Source organism: Mastomys coucha, unplaced genomic scaffold (assembly GCF_008632895.1).
Source record: "Mastomys coucha isolate ucsf_1 unplaced genomic scaffold, UCSF_Mcou_1 pScaffold3, whole genome shotgun sequence".
Taxonomy (NCBI): domain Eukaryota; kingdom Metazoa; phylum Chordata; class Mammalia; order Rodentia; family Muridae; genus Mastomys; species Mastomys coucha.
The window spans coordinates 49,915,134-49,926,455 of NW_022196909.1; the positions used below are offsets into that span (position 1 = coordinate 49,915,134).

The following is an 11,322-nucleotide window of genomic DNA, read 5'->3' on the forward strand; positions in this document are numbered from 1 at the left end:
CCACCCCCTCAGGCCTCTCTGTGCTCCTACTTCTCTGGCTGCTTTACCTCTGCGGAGAAGAAATGATGCCCAAGCACTAAAGTTCTGCACCCAATTGCTGGAAGTTTCCCCCGAGGGTCACGGCTGCTCTGAGCTGAGCACTGCAGTGCCTTAGCCAGGTTGCTTCCACGGTCTCTGTAGATTCAGCCAGTATTTTTTGTCTCTCGCCCAGAGTTCTGACAGCGGGCAGCCTCGTGTTTACTCAAGATGCAGCACCATCTTGTTTGAAACCATGGAATTCTCTGAAATGGAACCCCTTGTCTTTCCCTTCAGCCATGAACCTTTCTGCTTTAGGCCACCGCCATATATCCAACATTTTTAGGCAGTTGAAATAGGTGCCAATCTAAGAATTTCCCCAGTCCTACCACCAACCACGTGGCACATCTTCATGTCCCTTCGAATGAAGTTTATAGAATATTGTTGTTGTCATCTTGGTAGGTATGTATATCCAGGGATGTATGTATGTATGTTCATCTGTGCAGGCGCACACATGTGTGTGTGTATGTGTATGTAGAAGCCAGAGTCCAATCTTGGTTCTTTCTCAGGAGCCATCCACTATTCCCCCAAACCCCACCCATGAGACAGGGTTTCTCTGTGTAGCCTTGGCTGTCCTGGAACTCGCTCTGTAGACCAGGCCGGCCTTTGCTTCAGAGTGCTGGAATTAAAGTTGTGTGCCACCACTTACTGGCTAAAAAAGGTTTTTTGTTTGTTTGTTTGTTTTGTTTTGTTTTGTTTTTTTCGAGACAGGGTTCCTCTGTGTAGCCCTGGCTGTCCTGGAACTCACTCTGTAGTTCCTGTGTTCAGGCTGGCCTTGAACTCAGAAGTCTGCCTGCCTCTGCCTTCCAAGTGCTGGGATCAAAGGTGTGCGCCACCATCGCCCAGCTGGCTGAAAAAGTTTAAATACACTTTTATTTGTGGTGTGCATGAGTGCCACAGGGCACTGTGGAGGTCAGAGGACAATTTGTAGGGATCAGTTCTCTTCCTCCACTATGAGGGTAGACCTCAGGTTTTCAGGGTTTGTGGCCAACAACACAGCTCCCCCCTCCCCCTGCTCAGTCCACCCTTCCTTCCTTCCTTCCTCCCTTCCTTCCTTTCTTCCTCCCTTCCTTCCTTCCTTCCTTCCTTCCTTCCTTCCTTCCTTCCTTCCTTCCTTTCTTTTCTTCTTTTGGGATAGGGTCTCTCACTGGGTACTGGGACCTGGGGCTTCTTGACTATGTTAGGTTGGCTGGCCTGTGAGCTCCTGTCTCCCCTACTTCCCCAGTGCCAAGACTACAAACATGCACCACTGGGCTGATTTTTTAATATGGGTGCTGAGGGTCCAACTCGGGGCTTCACGTTTGCAAGGCCAGCATTTCATGGTCCGAGCTATGTCCCCACACCTGTCCCACTTCCTGCTTGAAAGCCACCACAGTTGTGGGACTTAAGTAGGAAGTACTGGAATGCTGGAGTACGAGGACTTTAATGTTCCTTTCTCTACCTTTGAGTTGTGTGGCTACTCAGGGTATAGTTTTATAAAGCCGGGTGGGTGGTGATCCACTCCCACGTTCTGGAGAGATGTGGACAGTGTAGGGGCTGAAGGGTGTGACCTCTTCTCTTACCCCTCATACAGGTTGTACTCACGCTGTTACAAAGACGTGTTAACAAAACAAAAGCAACAACAAAAATGAAAAATAAAAAACAAAAATAACGAGAACAAAACATATGGAAAACTTTTTTTTTTTGCAACAGGAGCCTTCGTGTCAAAGCCTAGCTAGGCATCAGTTTTTAGACTTGACCCCTGTGGAACAGCTATGCAGAAATGTGACTGGACAGAGGTTGTCCCCTAATAGATAGAGTCAGGGAATTCAGCTGGGCCCATCCATTGGCAAGACCTTTCTCCCGAGGCCTCTGTGGGGTTTATGACCTACCCCCCAGACAACAGGGTTCAAGGAAATTCATGTAAGGACTGAGGAGAGTTTTTACACGGGGAGATGGGATGGAGAAGTTTGTTAAGTTCTCTGGTTGGCTTTGCCAAGAGGGATCCCAGCTTCTATGACCCAGGAAGGCAAGTGGCTCTGGGACAGGGAGAAGGGCTGAGGTGGAGCCTGGGAGAATGGCAGGAGATGTTTCTGGGTCTCTTCAGTTAGTTGCAAGCCCTTGTCGTCGGGCCACTGTGTCCTGTCTCAGAATCCCCAGCAAGATCACAGTGATTGGAAAGGCTGAGCTCATGCTGTAAAGTCAGTCTGGGTCCTACAGCACCCTCCCATTCTCGATCCTCACAGGTGACCCCGGTCACCATTACAGTAAAAATCCCAATTCCCCGATCCCAGCCTTCACCTGTGCTTCTCTGTGCCTGGAGATGCTCAGTGTGAACCAGCACGTTCCGGCTCACACCAGCTCATGCTATGTTCTTTGGCTTCTCAGCCTCCCTCCAGTGCTCTCAAGGGATTTTCACTGTCCCTGGCCTCTGGGGAGCCTGCTGCCTGGATCCCATGAGCCCTACTGTGAAGGCAGCAGCAATTCATGCCTTCAGTCACTGGGCTATGGGCATGCTCCCTGGAGCAGAGTTTGAATCCTTTGGTTCCATGATGCTCAGCTGACCTGTGCCAAACAGAAGCCCAAATCCCTTTCCTAATTTAACCTGAACCCACCCCACTTCAGTCCCCAGGCAGACGGTCAATCTCTAGTTTATTTCCTAACTTTGTTTCTCAAATTGTGCCCCAAAGCACCCCACCCCAGAGATCCAACTCCTGGGCCCAGCTTGAGGGAAGGGACATACTTCTGCAGCAGCTACTGTTCCACAGTTGGCATTGAGTCAACTCTTGGGGGATCCCTGAGTTTCCTCTCTACCCCCACCATGGTGGACAGGATGCCTGCTGCCTGGTACCAGGGGTCAGAGGAAGCCAGGGCCTCTGGGACTCAGTATTTTTATCAGCCTAGGAAATGAGAGATGCAGAAGCGGAAACCATGTGGTCAGAGAAAGTGAACAGCCTTTATCTCAGGGGAACCCCCACCAGGCCTGGGGGATAGACACCAGAGGGATAAGGAGGGAGGCTGGGGTGGGGTAGGCAGGGAATCCTAGCTTATCTTACTTCAGTTTCATGTAATTGGTGTAGAAGAGGAAACCAAGTGCTCTAGAATGACAGACACATCTGGGAGCAGTGGGTGCGGCTGCCCCTCGGCCCCAGCTCCAGGGTCCCCACTCCAGCAGGGGCTCTTTGCATGCCACTTCCGAGATCCCCAGCCTGTGAGAGGAACCGGATGCCTGGTTGCTTACAGTTCCAGGTCTCTTCTCCGAATCTCGGCAGCTTCCTCTCACAGGGCTGCCCCCTCCTACTGCTTATCATCTGCCTAGTCTTGGGGTCAGGGGGCTTGGGCCTCTTTCTAGCCTCCAGATGATTCCTCTGAGGGTCTCAGGCCTCCACAGCCCATCCTGTGCAATGCGGGGACCCCTGGACCTGGGCTGTAGCCCTGACCATTACCTTTTGGACCACACACAGCTACACACAACACACACCCGCACAACTCTTTCCTGTCTTGCCTCAACTATTGGAAAAAACAAACAAGCAAAAACAAAACAAAACAAAACAAAACAAAACAAAACAAAAACGAAAAACCAAACGAGGACTGGGTTGTGTCTCAGGTGTTGGCTGTACGATTTGTGCACAGTTTCTCGTCTCCAGAGAGCTCCTTAATTTGAAAAGTGGTACGGATGCTTTACTCCATCTCCCACATCTCAGACCTTCTCTCTCCAACCCCTAAAACCTCAACTGCTGGTTCTTGGAAAAGTAGATGTTTCTATATTGAGCCAAGCCTGGACTGCCCAGAGCTGAAGCCCAGGTTTGGGTGTGGTAGGCCAACAGTAGATACCAGGGTTGGAGCCCCAGAGAAGATGAGCTGAGACTTAGAAGCTGGATAGCTCGCTCGGGTGTGGATCTCTAGTTGCCCAAGAACTGACAACCCAGGTTACATAATCTGGCCCTTTCCAGCTTCCTTCCTGCTTCTAATTTTAGCAATTGAAATTCCCTCCCCCACAGGGCTCTTCCTCCATCCCCTCTGGTTCTAGCCTCTATCCTCCCAGGTCCTCGTGGTCCCCTAGCCCTGCTGCCCCCAACCCAGATCATTCAGTGACTCAGCAGAGGGAAAGCCCTGAGCTGGGGAGGGGTGAGGATGTGGTTGGTTCTGGTTGGGGATGTGGGGGGGTTGTTCCTTTTTCTGTCTCTTGTTCACATTTTTCTTCAACTGCAACCTTGTCAGGATCCCAGCGGGTGATACGGGGTGGGGAGCGGTGGGGGGCCAAGAGGGTCTGGAAGATGAACTGGGCCTTCTGAGGGAGGGCAGCAGGGGCTTCTGGTCTCCACTGAGAGTGCACTGTGACTGTGCCGCAGGTGTGTGGGAGCTGTGGGTTTCAACAATTGGGCGGGAAAGGAGATGTCATGGGTGATGAAAACCATAGCAATGGAAAAAACAGAGGAGACTCTGGAGTGCGGTGTGGAACCAAGTCTTATTAGGAAATGGCAGTCCAGAGCAGAGGTAGAGCCTCCCCCATCCCACCCCCGCACCCATTATGTTAGCCGTCCCATATCCTCTCTGTGCGCAGCCGTTGCCTCTCTTGTCCATCCCTATTCACGATCTTGCTGCCTTCCATCCTTGAAGCTACATCCCCACAGGTTCTTGCTCATTCCCTAGGGTCACTTGAGGGCTTCTGCGTGGCGGTTCAGGGCCTGAGAAAGGGCTGTCACGGCTCCCATCACACGGCCCAGCTCCCAGGTCTCAATCTGGCTTCGGAATCGCTGTAGGAAGCGGTCAGGATGCCACCGGACCTGCTGGACTCTCAAATACCTCTTCAGAGCCCCCTGCTCCTCCAGAGGGGGGCCCCTGGCCACCAAGGCTGCAGCCATGGCCTCTGGGTCCCCTCCACCAGGGCAGGGCCAGGGCACATCGCCAAAGCGCCAGAGGCTGCCCCTCCCTGCCCCTCGCGGGTGCTCTGCCCTGGGCCCAGCCCTGGGAGGCTCTGGCCCTTTGTCCCGTTGAGCCTCTTGAGCCCTCCTGGCTCGGCTCTCACACAGTTCCTTCTCCTTGGCCCGGGCTCGCTCTTGGAAAAGCCGCTGTTCCTCCTCTTGCTGTCGCCAGCTGTGACTGGGGCCCTCAGCTCTGGGGGTTCGGCAGGATCTTTCTGCCTCCAGCTGCTGCCGCTGCTTCTGGGCATGCTCCCGAGCCAGGCGCTCTGACCAGGCTGAGAAGGACTCGGGCTCCTGCACGTCCCGGGAGGCATCATCTGTTTGGGAAATGGCATGAGGTTGTTGGAGAGAGGCTGTGATTAGAGGACTTAGAAGAGAGAGTGAGTGAGATCAAGAGGCCACATGCAGAGGTCCTGGAGGAGACACAGGGCCGGGGAGGGAGGGAGGGCAGCTGAGGGTGGCAATTGGCTCCTCACCTTCAAACCTCCCGATGACTTCCTGCCACTCATCCTCCAGCTCGCCTTGTAGCTTCTGCCGCCATTCCCGCTCCCTGGAAACCTCCTCATCTTCTTCCTCTTCAGCAGAATCCCACGGGGGCCCCCAGCCCAGAATCTGCCCAGGAGTCTCCCCATCCTTATTCTTTATCCCCATGGCAGATGGGCAACGACTCAGCAGCGGCAGGAAGAAGTCCGTGTAAGCTAGGGGCAGAGATAGCAAGCAAAATTAGCCGGGCCTCCGTGAAGCTGCCATCTTGGATTCTCTTAACCCAACACCCACTACCAGTCACATAAGGCGTTTATGTTTGGAGTTTAGAACGTTCTGACTAGTTCCCCACAGACAATTTCAGTTCGCTCCAAGTGTTATGACAGCAAATGACATTTTCTGGCCCCTGGCTCCTGCCACCTAGGACGACTTGGAATTCTTGACTATTTTTTTTTAAAGATTTATTTACTTTATTTATATGAGTACACTGTAGCTATCTTCAGACATATCAAAAGAGGGCATTGATCCCATTACAGGTGGTTGTGAGCCACCATGTGGTTGCTGGGATTTGAACTCAGGACCTCAGGCAGAGCAGTCAGTGCTCTTAACCGTTGAGCCATTTCTCTAGTCCCCTTTTGACTATTTTTATTTTTGTTTGAAGCTATTATTACTATGTATATATGCTCCAAACTATAGTTTTCATCTAAAACTACTTATTAAGATTACCACATCAGAGCTGGGTGGTGGTGGTGCATGCCTTTAATCCCAGCACTTGGAGGCAGAGGCAGGTGGATCTCTGAGTTTGAGGCCAGCCTGGTCTACACAGGACAGCCAGGGCTATGCAGAGAAACCCTGCCTTGAAGAAACAAAAAACCAACCAAACAAACAAAAAAAAGAGATCACCACATCAGGTGTGGTGGTGCACACCTTTAATTCCAGTGCTCAGGAGGCAGAGGCAGCTGGAACTCTGTGAGTTCAAGGCCAGCTTGGTCTACAGAGTGAGTTGCAGCACACAGTCAGGGCTACATGATTGACTCTGTCTCAAAAAATACAAATAAGATAAAATAATAATGGGGCTGGAGAGATGCTCTTCCAGAGGTCCTGAGTTCAATTCCCAGCAACTACATGGTGGCTCACAACCATCTGTAATGGGATCTGATGCACTCTTCTGGGATGTCTGAAGACAGCTACAGTGCACTCACATACGAGAGGGGGGGAGAGAGAGAAAAGATAAAATAATAATAATAAAGAATATCAAAACACCGTGTTCTGTACCACTACAAACATAGAAGTACATTTACTATCTCTACCCAGTAAATCTGAGTAAAATAAGTTTTCAGCAGAAATTTCCAGCCTTCTCCAGGGGAGGGAGGGTGAAAGGGTGGCAGTGACACACACAAGTGCTGTCGAGACCACCAAGTGCTTCCACTCAGGGGCCAGAGGCAGGTGAGTGGCAGGGCCAGCATTCGGGCCTGTGGCCCTACTTTGTCTCCTAGGGTAGAAGGAAATGGAACACTGGACCTTGCTGGTTCCAGGAAGTTAGTTCACTTACCAGGAGGATGGCACAGATGCAGGGCTGACCTGGAACTGCCAACAGGGTGGAAGGGCCTACACAGCTAGCCAAGGTGCCAATCCACTCTGAAACCACATCAGGGTGAGCGAGGCAGACTTCCTGCTGTGATCTGCCACAAACCCTTCGAGCTGTCCTACTTAGCGAGGACCTGCTTCTGGCTTCCGTCCCTCAGCTTCTTCCCACCAGGGCTCACTGCAGGGTGTAACTGTGGATGGAGCGTATGAGAGTGCACAGTGTATGTTTATCTGAGCAAGTGCATAGTATGTATTTGTGTGTGAGCGTGCAGTGTGTGTTTATGTGAGTGTGAGTGTAAAGTGTATTTATGTTAACAAGTGCATAGTGTGTGAGTGTAGTGTTTATGTGTGTGTGTACATAGTGTGTGTGACAGTGCATAGTGTGTGTGTGAGTGTAGTGTTTATGTTTGTGTGAGTGTGCATAGTGTATGACAGCGCATAGTGTGTTTATGTGTATGTGAGAGTGCACAATGTGTGGATATGTGAGTGTGAGAGTGCAGTGTGTGTTTATGAGATTATGTCAGTACATAGTGTGTGTTTATGGGAGTGTGAGGCAGTGTGTTATGTATGACAATTCAGAGTACAGAGTGTATTTGTGTGAGTGCAAAGTGTGTGTGTATGAGTATGCCCAGGCTTATAACGAAGGTTTAATTCTTTTGTGTGTGTAAGTGTATGTGTATGTGTGTATACCAACACATCCAGCTCAAGATCATAATTGCTAACAGTTTGCCGCAATCCCTGAGTCCTGCCTCCGTCCATACAAACGCGCACATGGCAGGTTTTGGAGCTGTGATCACACTATGCACATTTACTCAATTTACTCAGAGGTATCTGCCCATCTTGGCAACTGGCTTTTTTTTTTTTTTTTTTTTTTTTTTTTTTTTTTTTGGTTTTTCGAGACAGGGTTTCTCTGTCTCCCAAGTGCTGGGATTAAAGACGTGCACCACCACCCAGCTAGGCTTTTTTTTTTTTTCCTGAAATACCCAGTTTATTTTATTGGCTATGGTGTGTGTGTGTGTGTGTGTGTGTGAGAGTATGTGTGTATTTTGAGAGGGTCTCAACATGCCCTAGAACTCATTTTGTAACTATAGCCCAGGCAGGTCTCAAAGTGATTCTCCTACCTTGTTATGGCTCACCACATCTCACTTAAACTAACAGAGTATTTGGGGCACCCACACCACACAAAGGCTAGGAGCAGCAGCTGTCCATCTTGGTGTTTTTATGAGAGGGTCTCACTGTGGAGCCAGGCAGGGTGAAGTAACAGCTCTTCCTCCTCATGGGTTTTTATCTTTTATTTTCCCCCAGGAGCCTGCCGTCTGTTTCACTCTTTGATGACTGTAATGAGTGTTCCCGGTGAGCCTGAGACACAGAATCCTCCTCACCTCGGCTGTTAGACTGTGCCTCCAAAGCCTTCAGCCTTAAACCTGCATGTGTGTGGACATGGTACAGTATCTGTTGAGGGTGGGTGTTCTGAGTTGGAACATGTGCAAGCCTGCCAGGTTTCACTGTGCATGCATGACAACCTTTCATGTTGCTAACGGGATAGATCAACAAATGGTTTTATGGGGGCTGGTGAGATGGCTTAGCCGTTAAGAGCATTGACGGCTCTTCTAAAGGTCCTGGTTCAAATCCCAGCAACCACATGGTGGCTTACAACCATCCGTAACGAGACCTGACACCCTTTTCTGGAGTGTCTGAAGACAGCTATAATGTACTTATATATAACAAATAAATACATCTTTAAAAAAAATGGTTTTATGGGCTGGTGAGATGGCTCAGTGGTTAAGAGCACTGTTCTTCTGAAGGTCCTGAGTTCAAATTGCAGCCACTACAAATCTCACAACCATCTGTAATGAGATCTGACGCCCTCTTCTGGTGTATCTGAAGACAGCTACAGTGTACTTGCATATAACAATAAATAAATCTTTGGGCTGGAGCAAGTGGGGCCAGAGAAAGCAGAGGTCCTGAGTTCAATTCCCAGCAACCACATGATGGCTCACAACCATCTATAGCCACACTGTACTCATATACATAAAATATATAATTTTTTTTTTTTTTTTGTTTTTCAAGACAGGGTTTCTCTGTGTAGCCCTGGCTGTCCTGGAACTCACTCTGTAGACCAGGCTGGCCTTGAACTCAGAAATCCACCTGCCTCTGCCTTCCAAGTGCTGGGATTAAAGGGGTGCGCCACCTCCGCCTGGCAAAATCTTTAAAAAATGGTTTTATTAGGGCAGACATAGTGGCACAAGCCTTTAACTCCAGTAAATGACAGACAGAGGCAGGTGGATCTCTGTAAGTTTCAGGACAGTCTGATCTACAGAGTGAGCTCCAGTTCCATCTTCCTGTCCCAGCCAGACTTTCCTAAACAAAGAGACCTGTGGGTGATGGGGCAGCTGTGGGTGATGGGGCAGCTGTGGGTGATGGGGCAGCTGTGGGTAATGGGGCAGCTATGGGAGTCTTATTTTCTCATCTGGCCTCTGCCAGCACCTATCTTCCTAAAGCCACAAAGGAAACTTTAAAGAATTAAGTATTCCCCCCTCCCTTTTTAAAAGACTTATTCACTTTATTATGTATGTCACTCTCTTCAGACACACCAAAAGAGGGCATCGGATCCCATTGCAGATGGTTGTGAGCCACCATGTGGTTGCTGGAAATTGAACTTAGGACCTCTGGATGAGCAGTCAGTGCTCTTAATTGTTGAGCCATCTCTCCAGCCTTAAGAATTAAATACTTTTTAAAAAGAACTTTCATATATGTATGAATATGAAAAGATTTCCAAAGGAAAAAAATGAAGACATGAGCAGGTTACTCACAAAATAAACACTAGTAGCCAGAAAAATTCAAGGGTCTCTACAGAGCCCTGTCTATCCTGGGCCTTGTGCATGAGGAGTAGGTACAGGCAGTTGTGAACTGCCCATCCTGGGTGCTGGGAACCGAACCTGGGTTCTCTGCAGGAGCACTGTGCCCCTAAATCAACGTGCTTAATGTTCACTAACATCTTCTCTTCCTGCCCGCCTTCCCAAGAGGTTTGTGCCATGTCTGCCAACACACCCTTTCACATAGGGAAGCGAATATGAAAAGTTCTGTGGAAGAAACACTCTTTCCTTAAGGACAAAAGCGTAATTGCGTCTCTCCTCCCCTCTGACAGCACAGAGCTTCTACTCAGAGGGAGGAGGGGCCACATGGAAAAAGGAGCAGGTTTAGGGGCTGGGACCTCAGCACCACAGACAACCAAACAACAAACTCCGCCCGTCTCCACCCTCCCAGCCAGACTTTCTGAACCGAGAGACCCATGGGTAACCCAAGTTCCACTCTCTGAGGGACAGTGAGCCCCCTTTTCTGGCCAGCTATGTGTGTCTTTCTTTGAGGTCAGCCTGGCCTGACAACTGGGTTTCACCCCATGAATCAGCAGGTCTCCATTCTCGGAGGATGCCCTGGTTCGGGGCAAGCCTCAGTCAGGTCAGTACTGGAAACAGGCCTGCTGCCCTCGGAGGCCTGACTTCAGTCAGGTCAGTACTGGAAACAGGCCTGCTGCCCTCCGAAGAGGCCTTTTGGGAGAGTGGCATCCCTAGGACATGGTTTCCTGACCTCTGACTCACACTCTCTAAACTCTACCTTCAACTTCTCAAAAGACGAAGCCAACAGAACCTTATTTTCTTTTATAATGAAATCTGGCCATATTAGGCCGGCTATAGAACAACACACCGTCTCAACCCTGTTCTACAGCTGGATCTCTCTGCCATCATTTTAAGAAAAAAAAAAAAATCCTTCCTTCATGGCCTTAGCATAGGACCCGAACAGGGGCCTCCCATACTGGCCTCCCTTAAACTAAGCCTCAGGTGACATCCTAGATGGTCACACTAGGTCCCACTCAACCTCCGGCTTCTCAGAGACCAGCACCTCTGCACCTGGCGACTGCACCCCACCTTCCCCTCCGACTCCCCCCTCCAACTGCACTTCCCCTCATCCAAACACATTCAAAGACTTCAGGTAGGAAACCCAGAGAACAACTATCACCCTCCAACATCTGCGCCATTGACAAGGCAGCTGACAGAGGCGCACTATCCAGCTTATGTCTCCACCCCACTGACAGACCTGCCCTGAACGCAACTGCTCCAGGTCCAGTTTGCCATCACTGGACCCAACAGAATCTCCAGTCCCCACCACTGGACAGCCTCCCCTCCCTTCCACCCCTCTCTCTATTTCTCCTCTCGCCCTGGTCCTCCAAGGAAGCCCAACAACTTGCTATTTCTGTTTTTTTTTTTTTTTTTTT

General features: G+C 50.0%; 1 protein-coding gene across 2 annotated transcripts in view; it reads right to left on the bottom strand.

The window, feature by feature from the left end:
• Positions 1-4,503: 4,503 nt before the first annotated feature.
• Nfkbil1 (NFKB inhibitor like 1) overlaps positions 4,504-11,322 on the bottom strand; it is an 18,707-nt gene continuing 11,888 nt past the window's right edge. For both annotated transcript variants that reach the window (XM_031347320.1, XM_031347319.1), the window contains exons 3-4: positions 5,456-5,677; positions 4,504-5,296 (exon numbers count right to left, since the gene is read on the bottom strand). In XM_031347320.1, the coding sequence (XP_031203180.1) occupies positions 4,710-5,296; positions 5,456-5,677 (809 nt within the window). In that variant the 3' untranslated portion in view covers positions 4,504-4,709. The remainder of the gene's footprint in view (positions 5,297-5,455; positions 5,678-11,322) is intronic.